This window comes from Microcaecilia unicolor, chromosome 3, assembly GCF_901765095.1.
Source record: "Microcaecilia unicolor chromosome 3, aMicUni1.1, whole genome shotgun sequence".
NCBI lineage: Eukaryota > Metazoa > Chordata > Amphibia > Gymnophiona > Siphonopidae > Microcaecilia > Microcaecilia unicolor.
The window spans coordinates 331,889,509-331,914,899 of record NC_044033.1 but is presented as its reverse complement, the minus strand read 5'-3'; the positions used below and the strand labels follow the sequence as shown (position 1 = coordinate 331,914,899).

The following is a 25,391-nucleotide window of genomic DNA, read 5'->3' as shown; positions in this document are numbered from 1 at the left end:
CCACTTGGGCTGTGATGTGGGATAGGTTTAAGCAACCATTAGAGGTTGACTGATCACGTGGGGAGCGCAGAAAAAGAAAAAGGCCAAAGTAGAGAGGCTTTGCGGAAAAAGATCACTAGTTTGGAGGCTACTGTTCAACAGGAAGGGTCCCTGCCAGAAGCTGCAGTTTGATAGTTTAACGTGTAAGTTGCAGGCTCAGTACGCAGAGAAGATCCACTACGATAGACTGTGGGCAAAGCAAATATTTTTTGAACAGTGTAACAAAACAAACATGGTGCCTGCATAACTATCTGGGTAAGCAGGACTGCAAAATAGTAGTCTTAACTTGCCTGGTCAGCTATTCAGATGCCAGCACTGAATAATGGTCATACCCAGCCACCTAAGACCTGGATATTCAGTGTCTGTACCTATACATGAGCCAGCACTGAATACCTGAGTATAATTCAGCCCACAGTGGCTAGTGTTAAAAAAAAACGGCCACCCTCCCCCTCCACCCGGGTGAGTTGCATCTTTTCTGTGCATACTCAGCAGCTTATAATAGTTCTGAGCTCTGGAAGTGCTGTTCTGTTCCAGCACTACAAGATGATGGCGCTCTCTTGCGTGCCCAACACATATATTCCTGTTTTTTTAATGGAGTAAATACTAAATTTAGATTATCCTTAATATGGAACTGAAGTACTAAAACTGTGTTAAAAATTAGCAGACTTCATTCTTGGATTTTAGCTTTACTACTACTGTTATAAACTAATGAATGATATGCATAGCACTGAAAATAATACATAGGCCCTGTGCTAAATTTCCCACCTCACTACCCCTAAAAAGAAACTGCTGCCCCCCCCTTCCACCCAACTTAGGGCCCTCTCAATGTTATTAACACGCTGGCAGCAGAAGAAAGACCTGCATCCACCAATGCTCTAGTTGTGCCTATCAGAGATCTGAGGCCCCCAGTAGATAGGGGCAGAAGCATTGCTGGACGTTTACTAAGGTTGCTTCCTTCTACTAGCTTAGCACTTGAAGGTAGGAGATTCTTTTTTGATTGGCTGGTGACTGTTTATTTTACATTTTTTAGATAAATTTGCAAAACCTATAAAGAAATAGAAATAAGGAGTCAAAAGAAATGTTTATACTGAAAAATCAAAGAAACATAAAAGTACTCGAGATACCCTTATCAAGCTCACAATAAATGAGAGAAATAGAAAAAAGAAACAGAAAAAAAAAGAAAGAGGATCTAAAATATGCAAAGAAAATATAATCATAATATTGCTACACTGATATCTTTACTCACTGCCACTCCCAGGGACACTGAGGTGTGTTAATGGATTAGGGTGTGTTAGTGGGTTTGAAAGGTCAGCTTATGATTCTCTTAAATCATGTAATGTGGCCCATTAACTCCCAAACCCAGACACACACTCCACTGACTCCTCATATCCATTAATGTACTCCACTGATCCCTAAGCTTTGTAATACATTTTATTGACCCCTAAATCCACTAATCTACTCCACTGACCCCCCTCTAAATCTATTCCACTGACCCACAACTCCCATGCCCTTATGTGTCAATCACCCAGAATGCCACTTTACTCACTCGCGTACCCCATTGTGTACAGTAGCACATTCCACTCTACAGAACAACCCAACATTCTTTGAATTTCTTTAAAAAGGCAAAAACTTATACACCAGCTGGCTAGATCTGTGCAAATAATAAGAATAGATTTATACATTGGTTATCATTCCAAATATCTATTTATTGCTGTAATGCTTCTATCTTATGTGTATTGTACCATTCAAATACATATTATTTTCCACAAATCACTGGTTACTATGTTAATACTTGTATTATTACAAATACTGAGGCCAATGTCCTTTAGAGCTGTAAACCCACTGTTTTGTCATCAAGAGTCCTTTAAATTGAAGGAAGGAAGAAAGAAAGGAAGATCCCGTTATGTTGTGATATCTCAGTTCAATTTTTTCTTTATAATCCAAACATGATAAGGGGAACAAACAAAGCTGTTATTGTGTTATAATTTACAGCTAACACCACTGTGATTATACAAACAAAGAATCTTGTTGGAATGTCGTTGAACTACAATGATCTATAAACAGCTCCTGAAGACGTCAAAGGCGAAACACAGCACTGTGTAGAGCTGCAAGAATATTTATATATAGACCATCGTGATCAAAACTCAGGAAATTATTCACAATTCAAGTGTTTGAACTCATGTTTGGATTATAAAGAAAAGATTGAACTGATATATCACAACATAACAGGATCTTCCTTCCTTTCTTTCTTCCTTCCTTTAATTTAAAGGACTCTTGATGACAAAACAGTGGGTTTACGGCTCTAAAGGACATTGGCCTCAGTATTTGTAATAATACAAGTATTAACATAGTAACCAATGATTTGTGGAAAATAATATGTATATGTATTTGAATGGTACAATACACATAAGATAGAAGCATTACAGCAATAAATAGATATTTGGAATGATAACCAATGTATTAAGAAATATGGAATGATAATGTAAAAGAAATTTCCAACGACATCATCCAAAACATAATCATGCACACATGGGCAGATGCATTTCAACTGAAACGCAGAAAAAAACCAATGCCTAGTACTCACCTCGCAATATAACACGAACAAATTCACTACCATGAACACACCAAAACTGACTCTTCCAATTTCGAACACCCTAAAAATTCTTTGAGTCACTATTGATCGACACCTAACACTTGAGAGTCATGCGAAAAACACAACCAAGAAGATGTTCCGCTCAATGTGGAAATTAAAAAGAGTAAGACCTTTTTTCCCAAGGACCGTTTTCCGCAACCTGGTACAATCAATGGTACTATCCAGCTTATTTTCGAAAGAGAAAAACGCCCAAATTTCGACCTAAATTGGGAGATGGACGTCTTTCTCTTGTGGGTGCCCAAATCGGTACAATCGAAAGCCGATTTTGGGCGTTTCCAACTGCACTCCGTCGCGGGAACGCATAAAGTACTCATGTCAGCTAAACAGCAGTGATTGGCTGACAGAAACTTGGAGGGACTTAATGGAAAGGGAAGGACATCTAAACAACTGATTCATGTGGTGCAGTGCTTAGACCACTGGCCTGGGAATCAGAAGGTGGCTGGTTTGAATCTCCCTTTTACTATTTTTTAATTTGGACGTCCCCAACTGCACTTGCATGGTTTTTTTTTTCTTCCAATTTTTGCTCTTTGCATGGGTCCGGGCAGCACCAACTAAACTAAATTTGCTCGGGGGACCTGCATACTGCTGTCATGGAGCTTGGGATGATATTTGAGGCTGGCATAGAGGCATCTCAGGGGGACCAGTACACTACCAATGTTGGCCCCCTCCCACGACCAAATGCCTTGGATTTGTTCGTTTTTGAGCTGGGGCGCTTTGGTTTCGATTATCGCTGAAAAACGAAAACGCCTAGCTCAAAAAAAGCCCAAATCTTATGCATTTGCCCGGCACAAACCGTATTTTCAAACCTAAAGATAAACGTCCATCTTTTTCGAAAATACGATTCGGCCCGCCCCTTCACGGACCCGTTCTCGGAGATGGACGTTTTTACAAATGGGCGTTCACGTTCGATTATGCCCCTCCATGTCACCTAGACTACTGTATCTCACTCTACGCTGGTTGTAAAGAGCATATAATCAAGAAACTCCAAAAAGCTCACACTGCAGCTAGACTAATATTCGGAAAAACAAAATACGAAAGTGCTAAACCCTTATGAGAAAATTTACACTGGCTCCCACTTAAAGAATGCATCACGTTCAAAATATGCACCCTAGTTCATAAAATCATTCACGGAAACGCCCCAGCCTACATGTCAGACCTGATAGACCTACCACCCAGGAATGCTAAAAAATCATCCCGCACATTCCTTAATCTACACTTCCCCAACTGCAAAGGTCTAAAATACAAAACAACGTATGCATCAACCTTTTCCTACCTGAGCACACAATTCTGGAACGCGCTACCACGGAACTTAAAAACGACCTATGATCTAACCAATTTCAGCAAACTTCTGAAAACCAATCTCTTCAACAAGATATACCACAAAGAACAACAAATATGAACTCCTATACATACACCCAGAATTGTCTTTACTAACTGATTGTTAATCTACTATTATGTTCTACTATTATCATGTTACCCAAGATCATTCTGTAATACCAAAAGTATATTTTCTTATGTATTTCCACTATTCATGATAAATTGTAAGCCACATTGAGCCTGCAAAGAGGTGGGAAAATGTGGGATACAAATGCAATAAATAAAAATAAATAAGTATAAATCTATTCTTATTATTGACATACAAAATTTTTGAATAGTACCAAATAATTGTCCCTCAGGTTGTCTTAAATTTCTAATAGATCTGTGCAAAGTAAGCTGTTGTTCAATTAACTGAACCATTTGAAGTGTTCCCTCAGAAACAACCTGTGGATAGACTATTTATTTATTAGGATTTATTTACTGCCTTTTTGAAGGAATTCACTGAAAGCGGTGTACAATAGCAATAAATCAAAACATGAGCAATAGACAATTACAGCAGTAAAAATATTCAAATAATACAAAGTATGGCATAATTTACTACTTACAATGTCAACACAATATGTAATAAGAACATTTTAATCGACAGGTAGGGTATAAGCAAAGATGGATCATATAGATAGGTAAGAAATCGTATACACAAAAGGACACAGTGACATGGAATTGTATCAAATAAACAGTAGATTTGGACACCTAGCATTACAACTGGAAATACTAGGGCAAACTGTTGAACTCTTCAGGAGGGCAGAGCAAGCCCTGTCACTAATAAAACCTATACAAAAATTTCTTTTTATGATGCAAAAGCAGTGTCAGTTCAGCTCACTTGCATTCAGTAAATTGCTTCAGTCTAGAGGAAAAAGTAATTTAATATTTTATCAGTATGGCTTAATTATACTTGCATCTGTCTGTATCTCTGATGTAGAATTTTGGTTTACAACCACTCAGAAAATGAATTGTGTGTAGCGTTAGAACTGTTGGGTACAATGGGGTGTGCTGTTGGATTGAGAGGAACAGTGGTAGACCATTGACATGCTGGAAGTTTAGGGTTTAGTGCAGTACATTAATAGGTTTGGGAATCAATGGGAACCATAGTTGGATTGGAGAATTAATGTGTTAATTTAGTAGGTTTAGGGGTTCAATCTACTATATTATTGGATTTAGAAAGGATTATAACCTACTACTGTACTCCACTGGTATCCCTAATGTATTAACATAACCAAATCTGGGAGGAGGGTAGTGAGTTATGTTAACATGAGGTGGAAGCTCAATAGGTGGGTGAGTGAAGCACACAAGGAGTTAGGGGTACAAAAGAGGTTAGGCTTAATGGGATTTGGCTGGGCTGCTGCTTAGTGGCTGGGGAGGGTACAGTACAGTACAATCCTTGTACTCTCTGGCTCAGGGATGCCTGACTTGGGTCTCTCGGGTCCCTAATTGGGGATTCTGTGTATAAGAGGTCCTCAACTTCGGGAGCCCATGACTGTTGACGGCTGCTTTTTAACTTTCCCTTACTTTCACTGAAGTAAATGGACATTAAAAATGTGTTTCCTCACATCTAGGGCTTGCTTTTAAAGTCAGCATTAGAGGTAAGGAAAAAAGTGCTTTCAGTTTAGCACGCTTTCCTGTATTGGAAGTACTGTCATATATAGGTCATGGAAAGTATGCCAAAACAAAGGTATTTCTTTGCTCTTATTTTTTATCAGCTAAATCCTTGCTGTATGCCAAGCTCATTATTATATCTTACTATGTCGGGCCCATAATGAGGTCATTAGCATGCTAAGTACCTGATTAACATTTAACATGTCAGCATACTAGCTAAACAGTGTGTGTGTGTGTGTGTATATATATTTTTTTAAGATATTGGGGTATTTATACATAATGTGTTAACTAATATCCCAGCTAAAGATGCACAATAATTTTAATGCACATTTACACATTGACCCCAATGTATTTCAGAGCGGATGCAAAATATTGAGATCATTTAGGGCTAAATTTACTATAGTGTACTATTATGTTAGCACACGTTATCAATAAGTTCTATTGCATAAAATAGGACCTATACCTATCGTAATGTGTGTTAGTGCATTAAATCTAGCTTTTAATAAAATAGGAACCCATCACCTGCTAGGACAGTAGCAAAGCTGGTGGGATAAAGCAGAATCAAAGCACATAGCTGTCAACCCAAGACAATGGGTTATTCATCACTGTCACTTGCTTAATATTTATTTACGATACTTGTACCCCACATTATCCCAAACATATTTGGGTTCAAAGCAGCTTACATCAAACAAATTAAAACAATTACAATAAGGAAAGTAAAACTGCAATAGGCATACTATCAGATTCACCAAAGATTAACAATTGCCAGCAATGGTATGGGATTAACTAAACAAGAACGTTTTCAGTAGTTTACGAAATTTCAAGTAATCTGTAACATATCTTATGGACTTTGATTGAGAATTCCCTTTCTTAATAGCTTGATAAGAAAAGCTAGTATCATGAATTGACTTGTAACCCAAATTTTTGCAACACCGAAAATGGACAAGAATCTCTCGATGTAGGACGGGCATTTGTGAGTGTCTGACCATATATGGCTATTCAAAAAAACAAACAAGAATGTACAATGAAGAACCAGACAGCAGTAACAAGAGATAGACTAGAAGGAGGGGCAAGAGATACCATAAGGGTGCTAAGGCTCTCATACAGGATGGGCTTACAATGGAACCATTGGAATAAGGAAGGATGTATATGCAGATAGCTAAATGGAACATCTTGTGGTTAAACAGTAAACTTGTGCTGAGAGAAAAATGTCACATATACAGGAACTAAATGTGTATAAATGAAAGAGCTGAAGGCTACAGAAGGTAGGGAGTCATCCTTAGCTCGTTGAGGAGTTGACTAGCACAGAACTTCCCCTATCTAGCCTATACTTTTTATTCTAGATGTTGAGTTTCAAGAATAAAGGTGATTGTTAGCCAAGACTCAAGTTCCTGATTGTATGCGTGTTTTCCTCCTCTAGGTAAGTGTGAGTGTAGGCATATTGGCCCCTCTGTTCTCTACACATTACTTAAAGGCAATTCCAACAAGCTTTGAATGTAATCAGGTAAAAGTCCAAATAAAATCTGATAAACAAGCATACATAATTTAAAGGTGACTCTTGCATTAACTGGAAGCCAATATGTGACTTCAAGTAAGAAACAACAACCATCACATACCCACTCTCACTCTTCTCACTTTTTCTCTCACTTTTAGTGTGTTACAAAAACTATATATTTGAACTAGAACATTTAGGAGTTTTGTTACTAGTTTGTGGAAATTGCATATAAATACTTGCTGTTATCTTGAAAAACTATTTTTTTAATGAACAGTTTACCTGAGCCAAGACTGACACTTCCTAGGAAGCGGTCATTTGAGCCAAAGGAGGTTTGCTCCCAGATGGACAAGACCAGAATGGAGTCCTCAAGTTCATCCTGGGTCACACTGTTGAAAACAAATGTGTGCTTCCACTGAGGAAAAGCTTGCTTCTTCTGAACAGGAGACTTTTGTCTAAGCTCACACTTGTTGGGGAGGACAAGCTCACTTTAGGATCAAATAATAAACCAAGAAAATGCAATGAGCTGATAGGATACATTTCACAGAAACAACATCCAGCCCAGTTTGATGAGATCCTACCCAGCTATATCCTAATATTCTGATAGAAGCTAATATCATACTCCTTTTAAAAAATCCATTTATTTCCTTTCCAGCTATTTCCTTAAGGGAAATGGGCCTTATAAAATCATTGAGGTCAGTTTTCAGTGTACAAGTCGGCTGAAAATCCATATACAACACTGTTTATTTAGTCACCATGTCATAACATTTATATAGAACACAGGCCAACTACTTATAATATTTTTCACTAATCCATCCATTTAATTGTAACCGTTCCCTACTTGTCACATACACTCACCATACTACCTAGTCAATGTGAAAACACAGAGTCCGATATTCAAAACAATTTAATTTTTTGACTTGCCTCCCCAGGTCAATCACACTGAACAGATCAGGAGGAGATATTCCGCAGCACTCAACTAGGCAGTGCTGCTAAACATCCCTTTTGAATGCTGTGGGACCATCCAAGCAGCTGTAGGTAGGCTGAGGGCAGACAAAGGTAGGAATTATATGGGCAGTAGCCAATTCAGTGCTGGTGCACACATAGCTAACCTGGCAGTCCTATTTTTGCCCGGTTATCTATGCTGATATACAACACTGAATATCAGCTGTACCAGCAAAATTTTCAGGCAAGGCCCAGCATAGAATTATCTGTCAGCATTTATAGAAACAGTAACTGCCACCAGCTCAATATTGACCAACAGTGACTTATGGCAGGTGTTCTCCAAGGACAGCAGGATAGTAATCCTTACAGCGGGGTGATGTCACCTGACAGAGCCCATGCAGGAACTCTCTCCAGCACAGATACAGAGTTCTTGAGTGTGAATACCTGCTCCTTCCTGCTGTTGTCGTGCAGGGCCATGCTAGTTTATTGTACAGTCTTTCCGTTACCTAGGGGTGATATTCAACTCACAGGAGGGGGTTGGGCTCTGCATAGAGAAACACAGACTACTTTGAAGCATTCTATGTGCTTGACCTGAACCATAATACTGCTAAGTGTTTTTAAGATATTTTATTCTTAATTTTTCAACTTTCTGGCTACAGATTTAGCTACCTGATTCTCTAGACTTTATTGCTTAATTAATTTATTGCTTAATTAATTTGTCCTGTGAATCTGTATCGTGATACACTTCTCTGTCTTCTAACTTAGACCCCAGAAAAAGAACCCCCCCCCTATTTTCTCTCCCTTTCTGCCTAGCTCTGACAGCAGAGAGGATAGACTTTTCAAACTGTTTGTTATCCTTCACCCTGCTAAATCTTGCTGTAGTATTCTAACTTTGGCTACTATACTATGGACTAGCTCTGCCAGGTTTAATTTTCCATTGTTAGGTCTAGCTTAAAAAAAAAGTAGCTTTAGTCTTAGAACTGATTTAATTTGCAAACTGCTTTAATTATTGGGAATATTTAGATTTAAAGGAGAAAAGTTAGTTTCTAGTTGAATTTGATTGTTTGTATCAAACTGTGTCATCATTGCTTGCCCCTCCGATGGGCAGATCAAATGTTTCTAGGCATTTAAACTTGAAGGCGAGGTTGCATATGGAGGCAGGTCACTTCTAGTGGTCATCCCCCAGTTAAAGACAAGATGTGGTGGTAATAAAGAAAGCAATGGAAACAACAATAATCTTAGCAAATCACTTCATACCAACACATCAGGAAGTAAGACCAAAGGAAAAACTAAACAGAAGATGAGGCTGCCACTGAAATATAGCTGGAAAGCGATGACCACAAATGCTAGCAGTCTAACCAACAAAGTTGATGATCTGTAAGCCCTGATAAGGCAGACATTGTTGCTATCACACATCCTATATAATAAAACGCACCTCCAACGTTCTGAAGCCAAGAAAGTCAAGCCTAGAAGCATTCCTGCAATGTTCCGGAACTACGTGTCGTCAATTGAGGAGATGGAGCCTTACAGAGCGCACGAATGCTTCAAGGCTTGAAGGCTTCACTTTCTCAGCTTCAGAACGTTGGAGGTACGTTTTATTATATAGGATGTGCTCGGTGCTTTTCTGTAGCACATGGGGGGAATTTAATATATGCTGATTAAAGTGGAGTGGCAGGGGAGATAGGAAAATCGCTGGGTGGCTGGAGGGGGGGGCAGGGCAGAGAGGAGAATCGCTGGGTGGCTGGAGGGGGGGGAAGGGGAGAGAGGAGACTCACTGGGTGGCTGGAGGGGGGCAGGGGAGAGAAGAGCATCGGTGGGTGGCTGGAGGGGGTCAAGGGAAAAAGTATAAATCGCTGGGTGGCTGGAGGGGGGACAGAGGAGACACACTTGCACCCAGCACTCTCTCTCTGTCACACACACACACACACTCGCACATTCACTCTCTCTCACACATAGTCAATCTCACACATACTTTCTGAAACATACACACTCCGAGGAAAACCTTGCTAGCGCCTCTCATTTGTGTCAGAAACGGGCCTGTTTTACTAGTGGTTCAATGATTCACATGCAAACATACAAGTCTAGAATCTATTTAGGAAGGTTAGAGCTGGTTGTAATAGTGGAGGAGTAGCTTTGTATGTGAGAAACGATATCACAGCAACTGAAAAGCAGGGGCCTGGGAAAAGAGAGACGTGATATGAATCACCTTGAAAGAGATGATGGAACCTCTGTCCACATGGGAGTTGTCTACAGACCTCTGACACAATTGGAGGAAACAGATAAAGATCTAGTTACAGATATCCAAAAGCTGTGAAAGAAAAGAGAGGCGCTGTTGCTGGGACATTTCAACCTGCCGGATACGGATTGGAAAGTTCCACCTGTGGAATTGAAAAGAAGTAGAAAGATTGTTGATGCCTTTCGAAGTGTTCTGCTTAGACAAATGGTGATGGAACCCATGACAACGGAGAGAGCAACACTGGATCTAGTGCTCACAAATGGAGAAAGTATGTCTAATGTCCGAGTGGGTACCCATCTGGGCAGCAGTGATCATCAAACAGTTTGGTTTGGTATAACATCTAAAGGGGAGGGCAGCCACTCAAAACTCAGTCCTGGATTTCAAACATACTGACTTTAGTAAAATGGAGGAATTCCTGAAGAAAGAGCTGATGGGCTGGGAAGATATAAGAGAAGTGGAAAGGCAGTGGTCCAGGCTGAAAGGAGCTATAAATACAGCTACTGAACTTTATATAAGGAGAGTAAATAAAAGCAAGAGAAAAAGGAAACTGATATGGTTCTCCAAGCAAGTGACTAAGAAAATAAGGCTAAGGAGCTGGTGTTCATGAAATACAGAAAAACTCAAGAAGAGGAACACAGAGAGGAATACCGGATGAAACTAAAAGAAGCCAAGAGACAGCTATGTCTGGCAAAAGCGTATGAGGAAGAATAAATGGCTAGAATTGCAGGGGGGGAGGGGGGGGGGCAAGAAGTTTTTCAGGTATATTAGTGAAAGGAGGAAGACTAAAAATGGAATTGTGAGACTGAAAGATGCTGTGAATCGCTATGTGGATAATGATAAGGAAAAAGCAAACATGCTAAACAAATACTTCTGTTCTGTGTTCGCAGAAGAAAATCCTGGAGGACTATGATTGACTGGCAAAGGTGCATATGAGAATGGAGTGGATATAGCACTGTTCACAGAAAAAAGTGTTTGTGAAAAACTTGAAAATTTAAAAGGTGGACAAAGCCATGGGACCGGACCAGATCCATCTCTAGCTATTGAGAGAGCTGAAAGAGGTTCTTGCGGGTTCTCTTAAAGATCTGTTTAATAAATCATTGGAGACCGGGGAGGTTCCTTGGGATTTGTCGAAGAGTGGCTATGGTCCCTCTTCACAAAAGTGGTGACAGAGAAGAAACTGGAAACTACAGGCCGGTAAGCCTTACTTCAGTTATTGGAAAAGTAACGGAAGCAATGCTGAAGGAATGGATCGTGACTCTCCTGGAATCCAATAGTACTACTCCTACTACTACTATTTAGCATTTCTATAGCGCTACAAGGCGTACGCAGCACTGACAAAAAAAGAAGAAAGACAGTCCCTGCTCAAAGAGCTTACAATCTAATAGACAAAAAATAAAGTAAGCAAATCAAATCAATTAATGTGAACGGGAAGGAAGAGAGGAGGGTAGGTGGAGGCGAGTGGTTACAAGTGGTTACGAGTCAAAAGCAATGTTAAAGAGGTGGGCTTTCAGTCTAGATTTAAAGGTGGCCAAGGATGGGGCAAGACGTAGGGGCTCAGGAAGTTTATTCCAGGCGTAGGGTGCAGCGAGACAGAAGGCGCAAAGTCTGGAGTTGGCAGTAGTGGAGAAGGGAACAGATAAGAAGGATTTATCCATGGAGCGGAGTGCACGGGAAGGGGTGTAGGGAAGGACGAGTGTGGAGAGATACTGGGGAGCAGCAAAGTGAGTACATTTATAGGTTAGTAGAAGAAGTTTGAACAGGAAGCGAAAATGGATAGGGAGCCAGTGAAGGGTCTTGAGGAGAGGGGTAGTATGAGTAAAGCGACCCTGGCGGAAGATGAGACGGGCAGCAGAGTTTTGAACTGACTGGAGAGGGGAGAGGTGACTAAGTGGGAGGCCAGCAAGAAGCAGATTGCAGTAGTCTAAACGAGAGGTGACAAGTGTGTGGATGAGGGTTTTGGTAGAGTGCTCAGAAAGAAAGGGGTGGATTTTACGGATGTTGTAGAGAAAGAAACGACAGGTCTTGGCAATCTGCTGGATATGAGCAGAGAAGGAGAGAGAAGAGTCAAAGATGACCCCAAGGTTTCGAGCTGAGGAGACAGGGAGAATGAGAGAGCCATCAACAGAAATAGAAAATGGGGGGGGAGCGGGGATGTGGGTTTGGGGGGGAAAATGAGAAGCTCTGTTTTGGTCATATTTAATTTCAGGTGGCGTTGAGACATCCAGACAGCAATGTCGGACAAGCACGCTGAAACTTTGGTTTGGATGCAAGGTGAGATATCAGGGGTAGAAAGGTAGATTTGGGAGTCATCAGCATAGAGATGGTAGGAAAAGCCGTGGGATGAGATTAATGAACCAAGGGAAGAAGTGTAGATAGAACTACAAGATCCAAGACACCATGGTTTTACCAAAGGTAAATCATGCCAAACGAATCTGACTGAATTATTTGACTAGGTGACCAGAGAACTGGATTGAGGACGTGCACTTGATGTAATCTACTTAGATTTCAGCAAAGCCTTTGACACAGTTCCTCATAGGAGGCTATTGAATAAATTTGACAGGATGAAGTTAGGACCCAAAGTGGTGAACTGGATTAGGAACTGGTTGACAGACAGATGCCAGAGGGTGGTGGTTAATGGAATTCACTCGGAGGAAGGAACGGTGAGTAGTGGAGTGCCTCAAGGATCGGTGCTAGGGTCGATTCTGTTCAATATATTTGTGAGCGACATTACCAAAGGGTTAGAAGGTAAGGTTTGTAGTCTAGTCTAGTGGCGCCCACAACTAGACTACTCCAGGGACCTGCATGCTGCCCTAATGGACCTGAGTATAACATCTGAGGCTGGCAAATAATGCTTTTAATCACATTTTTGGGGATGGGAGAGGGTCAAAGACCACTGGGGGGAGTAAGGGGTTTGAGCATCAACACCTCACCTGATGAAATTACATTAGCTCCCCTGTAAGGCCAGGATGAAATTCAAGTTGCAGTCCTTAATTTTGAAGGCTTTATATAGTACTAGTAAAAAAGGCCCGTTTCTGGAACGAATGAAACGGGCGCTAGCAAGGTTTTCCTGGGAGTGTGTATGTTTGAGAGAGAGAGCCAGAGTGAATGTGCGGGTGTGTGACAGAGTGAGACTGTCTGTGTGACAGTGTGTGTGTGTGAATGAGAGTGTGAGACAGGGCCCCCTCCCCTGTTCCTAATGCCCCTCACCCCGTTCCCTCCCCTCCTTTTCCTCCTCCTTCCCACACTTTGGGTTCCTTAAGGCTTTCAAAAGTCTATGTACCCCCGTGGCCCTAATGCCCAATATCCGGATACCCCACCGCTTTCCTCCTCACCCCTCCCCCAAGATGTAATACTTTCACGTCCTTCATTTTTTAAAAAGAGTGTCCTATCTACCCTGTGTACAAATGCCCGGTATTCAGATTGTGTTCCTCTCGTAAATTTTCATTTCTTTCATTCATTCAGAACTCCCCCCCCCCCCCTCCCGAACACATTTGGTTCCTTCAGTCTTTTAAAACTCTCCTATGTACCCTGTGTGCTAATGGCCAGCATTGAGATTGTTTTCCTGTCCCAAATTTGCATGTCTTTCAGTCATTCACAACTCCCTCCCCCCTTCTCCAGTTTAACACTTTCGTTTCCTTCAGTCTTTTAAAACTCTCCTATCTACCCTGTGTCCTAATGGCCAGCATTCAGATTGTTTTCCTTTCCCAAATGTTCATGTCTTTCAGTCGTTCAGAACTCCCCCCCCCTCCCCCCATTTAACACTTTCGGTTCCTTCAGTCTTTTAAAACTCTCCTATCAACCCTGTGTCCTAATGGCCAGCACTCAGATTGTTTTGCTTTGCCAAATTGTCTGTCACTGATGCCACTGAGGTCAATGCGTGCCTGCCTAGCAGACCACTTCCGGCAGGCACGGTCCCAGGCACATCCTGTTGGAGGTGAGAATTATTATATAGGATGGGCCCTGGCTAGCTTCAAAACCTTAACCAGGGCCGTGCCGACACGGTAAGCGAAGTAAGCATGGCAGGAGGGTGCCATCCTCTGGGGGGCGCCCCGCCGCACCATGCTTACCTTGCCCTCTTCTCCCCAGATCCTTGTCCTTTTTTTTTTGTTTGTTTAAATTTACCTCTCTGGCGCGTGGCAGCATAGCATTAGTGAGGAGGCGGTGCTCCCCCGCCCCGACGTGTCAGTCTCTTCCCTTCGCTCGGTTCCGCCTTCTTCTGACGTCAGAAATGACGTCAGAAGAAGGCGGGACACTGAGCGAAGGGAAGAAGACATGTCGGGGCGGGGGAGCGCCGCCTCCTTCTCACTAACGCTACGCTGCCGCGCGCCGGAGAGGTAAATTTAAACAAAAAGGAAAAGGATCTGGGGAGAAGAGGGCGGGTAGTGTAGCGATCGTTTTCGGGGGGGGGGGGGGGGGGGGCGCCGGAGACCCTAGGCAACCGAAAAGAGCCCCTGGATCCATTCATGATATTAGACTGACAATTTCCTAAAAGTCTACACGCTGACTAAAGAAGACTTAATCCTCCGGATTCTATATAGCATGCCTAGCAATTTCAGCCAAAATCCAAGCATGTTCTGTAACAACACGCGTAACGTAATTGGCTTAGCAAGCCAATCAGCACTGTTAGTACTTAACAAGCAATAATGAGCACTAATTGGTGATAATTGGAATTTACATGCACAACTCCCTAAGGGGTAGATGCATCAAGCAAACGTAAAAAAATCAGAAACGTTAAAACCTTTACCGAATTTCAAATAACGAAGCATGCTCCAAAAACACAGCCCCAAAAAGTTTGGTGCGGTATTGGAAAGAACGATGCACCAATCCCCGTCGCTAATCGGCTCGTAAAGCATGCGCAAAGCAGCCAAGCGTTATGCTGGCTGCTCTGCGCATGCCAGAAACGTTCAAAACACAGTCAAATCGCAAGCACATGGCTCCCAAATCAAAATAAAAATAAAAAAAGGATCGGGAGGGGGCAAGGGCGCTCATCAGGAGCGTCCTGTACGGACGGCCTTGCCCCCCCCCCCCGCTGCTCCCCACTTTCCGCCGCTCCCCCCACCCCGAAAAAGCAAACTTCTAGAAGCCCCTGCCCCCTCCCTTCCTCACTACTCTCTCACCTCAGCTCCGCCTCCCGACATCCTCCGTCCGTGCCCCGCCCCCTTTTGGGGTCGTCGCCGCCATTCCCCTCCTCCATCGGGCCCCCCTTCCTCTTACCGGGCCCGTGCAGCGCCTCTCTCCTCTGTCCGAAGGCGCTGCACGGGCAAGAAGTGTATTCTGTTAACGCTCTACGCCTAAATTTTAATGCTTGCAGGCAAAAAGGGGTGTGGTTATGGGTGAGGAAATGGGCATTTCAAAATTTACGTGTTATAGAATATGGCCATCTGTGCCTAAATCTACACACTGACTTACATCGTGTTTTTGTTGGTATAAATGGAGGCACGTAGTTTTAAATGCTAGCATATCAACTAAGTATATTCTATTTACCATGTCCAAATATAAGCACCACTTATAGAATACGCTTTGTTGGAAATGTTTTCTGCATGGATTTTCTAGGCATCATATATAGAATCTGGCCCAATAGGGCTCTGAACTTTGGAACTCTCTGCCATCAAATATTAGAGTTATATCAAATTATGTGAGTTTTAGGCATGCTGTGGTTATTTTAAAAGCTCTTTGGAACTTAATATTGACTGGATGGACATACAGTTTTTTAAATTATTTTTTAAATCTGATGCTTTGCTCTGTTTTTTTATATACTGTTTGTAAAATTGTTATCCCCTAGAACTGCATTTGCTGAATCCGATTTAGTAAATCAAGAGCCTCTCTCATTGCTTTTCAAGACAACAAAGTCCTCTCTTTGTCACGTGAGGGTTCATGATCAAGCCCCAGGCACTGCAAGTACCAATTAAAAGTATCCACACCAGTATAGTCTTGCTGCACAGCTTGCATTTCTTAAAGCTGCTGGGCCATGTAACCAAAAAGAAAAAAAATTGTAGCAAAATAAAATGACAATTTTCAAAACGTAGGCCCAGCCAAGTCACCAATCACTTAAAAAGAAGTGACAGAAAGCAAACATGAAAAAAAAAAAAGGAAACTTAAAAAATGGGTGAAAACTCTGACCCAGAGACTAAGAGGAGTAGGAGACCCATGCATGACAAGAAAAGTTAGTAAACGTTAGATCATGCTGGGAAGAAATCCATTTGGTTCTGCAGAAAAGAGACTGAGGAGTTTCTGTCCTACACCACTGCGACAACAGGGGAGTAGTGTGAGCACAATGAGTCTCAAGAAAGCTTTTGGAGGTTGAGCTAAGTTATAGACATTATTTCCCCACACAGGGCTCTGTCAGATGATGTCACCCCAGATGTGAAGACTTGACATCTTGCTTGTCCTTGGAGAATAGACTTGTTTCTTATGCATGTGCAGGTTTGTGGAAAATAATCTTCTGCCCAAATTTCCCTCATACTCAGTTAAGGTACTGGTGATGTGATGGAAATTCAACTTCCCCATTACCATGACTATCACTACCACCACCACCACCACCAAAAACAGCTGAAACAGAGTTGATCCAATAAGGGAGATAAAAAGATGCAAACCACAGCAGCAGATAGGTATGATACCTGTAATGTTGTGCTTCTTACCTGTTCAACTACTCAAAAGGAATAAGTCCAAGATAGGAAAAAACTATTTCTATATCTGTTTGTTTTAACTCTTTATTAACCACTACAAGCATAATAATTAAAACTAGCTGAAAGATGTTGAAATGTTAATGATGTGTGTATACAATTGTGGACTCTTATCTGTATTTGGGCATGAGATCAGATGTATCCACAGGTTTGATATGCATTGCATCTGTTCACACACTCAGCCGCACACTGTCCAACCTAAACACACAGATTGGCACTGCATACATACTCAACCACCTACACATGCACCACCAATCTGTGCACCTAAGTGGTTCACGTTATAAAGAGAGAACCATCACTCTACACACTAAACAAACAGAAAATCAATGCTTACCCCTTAACAAATAAGTTAAAAGTACCATCCGACTTTAATTGCAAGTTTCTGGCACTGTGCACTAGGAGATTAAGCTGACCCATAATGAGCCTTTTGTCCTCAGTTCCTGGAACAAAAGTGATGTTTTGATGTTGTCAGTCAATTATTCATTGGGAATAAAAAGAAAAAGTTCTTCGTAATGCCTGAAAGGAGGCATACTGGATATTTTAGACAATATGATTAAAGAAAATATATTATGGATGAAGGCTCTCTAAGACTTAATGGGTAGGGATTTTGACTTTTTCTGCCTGTACCATGTCACAGACTAAACAATTTTGACAAAACTAATAGTACTGTAGATTTCAGCTATACTAGCACCCAGCCAGGGATCGGAAACTCCACTCATTCACTCACCTAGAGTGAGTGGATATTTTCAGTGAGTGAGGCAACATGCATTAGGCCTTCAACTGGGTTCTAGAAGGAGGCAGCGGGCTTGGTTTCATCTGCAGTCTGGGGACCCTAGCAAGAGTAGGAGGAAGCCAAATCTTTGACCCTGGAGCCAGATGGACAGACAGCGGGACTGGGAGAGGAAAGCAAAGTACAAAGTAAAGGCTATAAGGGGAATGAGGGGTGGAGATGAAAAGGACAACAACTGAGTGAGATGACAAATACAGAATGGCAGAGAGATTATTGCCTTGAGATGAGAGATATGCATTAAACAGGGAACAAATACACCCACTGCTTATCCCTGGGAGTGAAAAACAAGGAAAGGGTCTAATTTGTGGGACCTTGTGGATACTAGTGAGCTAGATTGGCACAGTAGGGGTCCAATGAGTTCAGCATTCTATGTTCTTATACTGGAGGTTTTTAGAAGGTTTAAATATATAAAAATGCCATTTACTTATGTAAACTGGTATACATGTACATAAGTACATACAGTGGGGGAAATAAGTATTTGATCCCTTGCTGATTTTGTAAGTTTGCCCACTGACAAAGACATGAGCAGCCCATAATTGAAGGGTAGGTTATTGGTAACAGTGAGAGATAGCACATCACAAATTAAATCCGGAAAATCACATTGTGGAAAGTATATGAATTATTTGCATTCTGCAGAGGGAAATAAGTATTTAATCCCTCTGGCAAACAAGACCTAATACTTGGTGGCAAAACCCTTGTTGGCAAGCACAGCGGTCAGACGTCTTCTGTAGTTGATGATGAGGTTTGCACACATGTCAGGAGGAATTTTGGTCCACTCCTCTTTGCAGATCATATCTAAATCATTAAGAGTTCTGGGCTGTCGCTTGGCAACTCGCAGCTTCAGCTCCCTCCATAAGTTTTCAATGGGATTAAGGTCTGGTGACTGGCTAGGCCACTCCATGACCCTAATGTGCTTCTTCCTGAGCCACTCCTTTGTTGCCTTGGCTGTATGTTTTGGGTCATTGTCGTGCTGGAAGACCCAGCCACGACCCATTTTTAAGGCCCTGGCGGAGGGAAGGAGGTTGTCACTCAGAATTGTACGGTACATGGCCCCATCCATTCTCCCATTGATGCGGTGAAGTAGTCCTGTGCCCTTAGCAGAGAAACACCCCCAAAACATAACATTTCCACCTTCATGCTTGACAGTGGGGACGGTGTTCTTTGGGTCATAGGCAGCATTTCTCTTCCTCCAAACACGGCGAGTTGAGTTCATGCCAAAGAGCTCAATTTTTGTCTCATCTGACCACAGCACCTTCTCCCAATCACTCTCGGCATCATCCAGGTGTTCACTGGCAAACTTCAGATGGGCCGTCACATGTGCCTTCCGGAGCAGGGGGACCTTGCGGGCACTGCAGGATTGCAATCCGTTATGTCGTAATGTGTTACCAATGGTTTTCGTGGTGACAGTGGTCCCAGCTGCCTTGAGATCATTGACAAGTTCCCCCCTTGTAGTTGTAGGCTGATTTCTAACCTTCCTCATGATCAAGGATACCCCACGAGGTGAGATTTTGCGTGGAGCCCCAGATCTTTGTCGATTGACAGTCATTTTGTACTTCTTCCATTTTCTTACTATGGCACCAACAGTTGTCTCCTTCTCACCCAGCGTCTTACTGATGGTTTTGTAGCCCATTCCAGCCTTGTGCAGGTGTATGATCTTGTCCCTGACATCCTTAGACAGCTCCTTGCTCTTGGCCATTTTGTAGAGGTTAGAGTCTGACTGATTCACTGAGTCTGTGGACAGGTGTCTTTCATACAGGTGACCATTGCCGACAGCTGTCTGTCATGCAGGTAACGAGTTGATTTGGAGCATCTACCTGGTCTGTAGGGGCCAGATCTCTTACTGGTTGGTGGGGGATCAAATACTTATTTCCCTCTGCAGAATGCAAATAAATTCATATACTTTCCACAATGTGATTTTCCGGATTTAATTTGTGATGTGCTATCTCTCACTGTTACCAATAACCTACCCTTCAATTATGGGCTGCTCATGTCTTTGTCAGTGGGCAAACTTACAAAATCAGCAAGGGATCAAATACTTATTTCCCCCACTGTAAGTACATAAGTAGTGCCATACTGGGAAAGACCAAAGGTCCATCTAGCCCAGCATCCTGTCACCGACAGTGGCCAATCCAGGTCAAGGGCACCTGGCACGCTCCCCAAACGTAAAAACATTCCAGACAAGTTATACCTAAAAATGAGGAATTTTTCCAGTCCATTTAATAGCGGTCTATGGACTTGTCCTTTAGGAATCTATCTAACCCCTTTTTAAACTCCGTCAAGCTAACCGCCCGTACCACGTTCTCCGGCAATGAATTCCAGAGTCTAATTACACGTTGGGTGAAGAAAAATTTTCTCCGATTCGTTTTAAATTTACCACACTGTAGCTTCAACTCATGCCCTCTAGTCCTAGTATTTTTGGATAGCGTGAACAGTCGCTTCACATCCACCCGATCCATTCCACTCATTATTTTATACACTTCTATCATATCTCCCCTCAGCCGTCTCTTCTCCAAGCTGAAAAGCCCTAGCCTTCTCAGCCTCTCTTCATAGGAAAGTCGTCCCATCCCCACTATCATTTTCGTCGCCCTTCGCTGTACCTTTTCCAATTCTACTATATCTTTTTTGAGATACGGAGACCAGTACTGAACACAATACTCCAGGTGCGGTCGCACCATGGAGCGATACAACGGCATTATAACATCCGCACACCTGGACTCCATACCCTTCCTAATAACACCCAACATTCTATTCGCTTTCCTAGCCGCAGCAGCACACTGAGCAGAAGGTTTCAGCGTATCATCGACGACGACACCCAGATCCCTTTCTTGATCCGTAACTCCTAACGCGGAACCTTGCAAGACGTAGCTATAATTCGGGTTCCTCTTACCCACATGCATCACTTTGCATGTATCAGTAGTGATTATAGAAGAGGCATTATTTATACATCCATGGGGCCTAACTAATCATTAGTTAAGGTGCTTATATTCCACTTATCCAAATTCCTAAGCATATCACAAAAGGAACAAACAATAAAAAAAACTCTATAGGGGTAATTCTATAGAAGGATGCCTCCATTCAGGCATCCCAATGCTGCATGGGATATACATATTCTATAATGGCATCTGGTCACCCTAAATTCCATTACAGAATACTAGTATAAGCTCACTTTGGCACAGCAAAATTTAGATGCAGTCATTTACACCAGGCCAATGGTAGACATAAAAGGGCACACCTAAGTGTGCCATGCAATGCATGTATTACAGTAATCTGTAAGTTGGAGACATGCCCATGCCACTCCCATGCTCCGCCCACATTTACGCTCCCTTGCAATTACATGAAGTAGCACTAATGTGCTCTCTTACACAACACTGCATAGTGCACTTATGCATTTAAGTGCCACTTTTCTGTGCACTTACATTCACAAGGTGCTTGTAATTGCACACAGCCAATTATAGAATTGTCTTTTATATAAGACAGATCATAAAGACAAAAATCATTTAACAGCAAAAGCACACAATAAAGCTGGTGTTTACCTTGCTACTGTAGGCTACAGGCATTACTATCATATTATCCCGAGTTTGGAATCGTTGCAATGACTATCCTTTGAGATGCATAGACCCCTGGATTCTATGTATGGCGACCAAAATTGGGTATCTATCCAAAATGTGCAACTAAATTTGCTAACGAGCCAATTAGTTCCAATAATTGGGTGCTAACTGGCACCAATCTGAATTTGCATGCACATCTTGCTATGAACTATTGCATGCAACCCAAAAGGGGACATGGCCAGAGGAGGTGCATGGGTGGGTCAGGGGTATTAAAATTTGCGTGCAGTACTATAGAATACCAGGGTGTGTGTCCAAATTGGGCACTAGGAATTCTACCTGGTTTCAGCAGGCATAAGTCCTGGCACCCTAATTGGCAATGAAGGCTTTTTTTATAACAGGCGCTCATCTTTGAGTGCCCATTATAGAATAGCATTGAGCGTTGATTTTATTCAGTGCCGATTTTTGAGCCCAATTTAAAGCATAGTTGCTTGCCTGTAATGGATGTTCTCTGTGAGCAACAGGATAGTGCATAGATGGTAGCCTCCTCCATGGGCTGGCAGCCCGGATGCACTCTCCCCTAGCTTGATTGTGAGTGATTCTTTTGACTATCCAATCACAATGGAGTGACTACTTTCCATTCTGGGTATGAACTGGATGAATTAGAAAGATCGTAAAGTTAAATTGGGAAGTATAATTCCAGGCAACAAGGAGAGCAGGACTGTCACAAAGTGTCATTGAGTTTGACCAGGGAATGAGATTGCGTGATGTACGGTGGAAGTACCTGAAGCATGTGATACACATTCAGACTCATTTTCGAAAGAGATGGACGTCCATCTTTTGACATAAATCGGAACATGGACGTCCATCTCCCAGAGACATCCAAATCGGTATAATCGAAACCCGATTTTGGACGTCTCTAAGTGAAGTCCGTCGCAAGGATGTCCAAATTTCAAGGGGGCATATCGGAGGCGCGGTGAAGGCAGGACTTGGGCGTTCTTAAGACTTGGACGTCTTTGACCCATAATGGAAAAAAGCAGACACATCCATGTCTAACACTTGGATGTTTTCACCCGGACGTGTTTTTATTACGAATAAGGCACAAAAAGGTGCCCGAAATGACCAGATGACCACTGGAGGGAATCAGGGACTACCTCCCCTTACTCCCCCAGTGGTCACTAACCCCCTCCCACCCTCAAAAAACATAATTAAAAATATTAAGTGCCAGCCTCAAATGTCATACTCAGGTTCATGACAGCGCATGCAGGTCCTTGGAGCAGTTTCAGTGGGTGCCGTGCACTTCAGACAGGTGGACCCAGGCCCATACCCCCCCCTACCTGTTACATTTGTGAAAGTGAAGGAAACAGCAAGCCCTCCAAAATCCACCAGAAACACTCTGTACCCACATATAGGTGCCCCCTTCACCCGTAAGGGCTATAGTAGTGGTGTACAGTTGGGGGTAGTGGGTTTTGGGGGGCTCAGCATACAAGGTAAGGGAGCTATGTACCTGGAATTACTTTATGACATGGACATCTTTGGTTTCAAAAATTGCCAAAAGTCAAAGACGTCCATCTCTAGGGACGTCCAAATCCAAGGACGTCCTTGGTATTTTTGAAATGAAAGATGGAAATCCATCTTTTTTCAAAAATACGCTTTTCCCCGCCTCCGGATTTGGACGTTTTATAAAGATGTCCAAATCTCAACTTGGACATTTCTTTCAAAAATGCCCCTCGTGCTCCATGTTGTGAAGGGACAGAGGGTGGGAAGGTGCGTCTGCATTATCCTGTTGTCCACGGAGAATACCTGTTACAGATAAGCAACTACGCTTTCTCTGTGGAACAGAATAATGCAGACACACTTGGCAATTCCCTAGCTGAGGGCTGCTGTGTAAGTTCAAGTCTCCAGTTAAGCAATCCAAGAGAATCATGAGTGGGTGGAGGAAGTTTATGAGGACAACTATTGTAGGATAGCTTGTCCAAATCTAGTATCCATGCGGGAGGCGAGATCTAAACAGTAATGCTAGGTGAAAGTATGAAGTGTGGCCCATGTGGTCACTTTGCAGATATCCAAGAAAGGTATGCCTTTTAGACGAACTGTAGAAGTAGCCATTGCACGTACAGAATGAGCACCAATCTTTTTTGGTACTGGCTGTTTCGCTTGATGGTAACGAAGTTATACAGTCTGCAATCCAGTTGGATAAGGTTTGTTTGGTTACTGGTAAGCCAAGAAGAAAAGAAAAAGCTGTGAACATGATCTATGTTATTTTCTCTTGTTAAAAGGTAATAGAGAAGAGCTCTTCGACAAACCAATGTGTGTAGAGTTGCTTCCACCGAGGAAGAATGAGACTTTGGAAAGAAAACTGGTAATACAATGTCCTGGCTGAAGAAAAAAAAGAGGTTATAACTTTTGGCAGAAATTTAGGGCAAGTACATAACATAACTTTGGAGGGAAAAAGGCTGGTATATGGAGGATAGTGTACCAATGCTTGGAATTCACTGACTCTTCTGGCCGAGGTGATTACTATTAGGAACACATTTTTTCATGTGAGAAATTGCAGAGAGGATGAACCTAAAGGCTCAAAGAGTGGATTTAGAAGTTGGGTTAAAACAAGGATTCAAATCCCATGAAGAAAGAGATGGAAGTTTAACTGGTGGGTGAAGATGTACGAGACCTTTGAGGAAACATTTGACCATAGTATCACAGGATAAGAGCCTCGGAATTCTAGTTTGAAACTGCTGTGAGATGCACTCGAATGGATGATGGTTTTAATCCTGTGGTAGAAAGATGGAGTAAATAAGACAAGAGAATCTGAATAGAGATGGAAGTAGGATTTCAGTCATGTTGTGCACACCAAATGGTAAATTTCTTCTATTTAAGGGAGTATGATTTCCGGGTGGTTTGTTGGCAGCATTCAGATCATAGACTGATAATGAAGACAGAGATTTAGTGACCGCTTTAGCTTCTATGCTGTCAGGGATAACTTCTTGGGACTGCAATGTAAAGGTTTGCCATTCTGCTAGGTTAGAAGATGTGGATGAGCTCCCAAGAAGATGTAGATGAGCTCCCATGAGGGCGGGACCAGAGCTGAGCGAGGGAAAGGAAGGCGCCCGAAGCGCTGCCCAGCAGCTTGCATGCTTTTCACGGCTGCTACCTGCCAGCCGCTCCGACGTCAACGATGAGGTAACTTAAAATTCAGAGGGAAGGGGGCCTTGGAGCTGGGTGGGGGGCCTTGGAGCTGGTGGGTGGGAGGGAAAGAGAGAGAAAGGCCTTGGAGCGGGGAGGGAGGGGGGCCTTGGAGCTGGTGGGTGGGAGGGAGGGAGAGAGAGACCGGCCAGCCAGCCTTGGAGCTGGGAGGGAGGGGGGGGCCTTGGAGCTGGTGGGTGGGAGGGAGAGAGAGAGAGACTGGCCAGCTGGCCTTGGAGCTGGTGGGTGGGAGGGAGCTGGGGAGCCCAGCCCTGAAGCTGGGGAGCCCTGGGGATGGCCCGGGAGCTCGGAGGGAGGGGTGGCCACCCTGGAGCGCAGAGGGAGGGGTGGCCGGCCCTGGAGCTAGGGTGGGGGGCGGGGCTAGGATGGGGCCCCATCAGATTGGTCTGCATAGGGCCCCGCACTTGCTAAGACCGGCCCTGTATGAGGTACAGGTAGGGGAACTGCAGACTGAAAGGGTGGCATAAAACAGGGTTGAGGCACCGGCTGCTGCAGCACTTTTCAAAAAAAGTTGCAAACGTAAAGAGGTAGCATCCTGTGTGGCTGCCATACTAGAAGTAGGATAAGTAGTGTGTGCTCCGGGTATGGGTGAGGAAGAGCTCATTTGAGGTGCTGTTTCTGTCTGAATGTGAGCTGGAGTAACATGCTTAGTCTTGTTCTCCTTTTTAAGCTTTTTCTGTGGCAGCTGAGGTACAAGTTCAGTCTGAGCTGAATGCGGCAAAGGCATCGAGCCTCTGGAACATTTAGATAGGCCTGAGACTGGTGAGATCTGCACTGGAGCTGTGGGTTTTATCACTTTTGCCACTGCAGCCAGGTTATAGGGGAGGATTTACT

General features: G+C 42.9%; 1 protein-coding gene across 2 annotated transcripts in view; it reads right to left on the bottom strand.

Moving 5' to 3' along the window:
• The window catches only part of SYTL3 (synaptotagmin like 3), a 255,264-nt gene that overhangs the window by 1,959 nt on the left and 227,914 nt on the right, over positions 1-25,391 (bottom strand). The window contains exons 14-16 of one of the 2 annotated variants that reach the window (XM_030198421.1): positions 17,353-17,458; positions 7,437-7,642; positions 5,392-5,405 (exon numbers count right to left, since the gene is read on the bottom strand). The exons of the other annotated variant lie outside the window; for it this stretch is intronic. Of the exons in view, the coding sequence (XP_030054281.1) occupies positions 5,392-5,405; positions 7,437-7,642; positions 17,353-17,458 (326 nt within the window). The remainder of the gene's footprint in view (positions 1-5,391; positions 5,406-7,436; positions 7,643-17,352; positions 17,459-25,391) is intronic. 2 annotated transcript variants of the gene reach the window in all.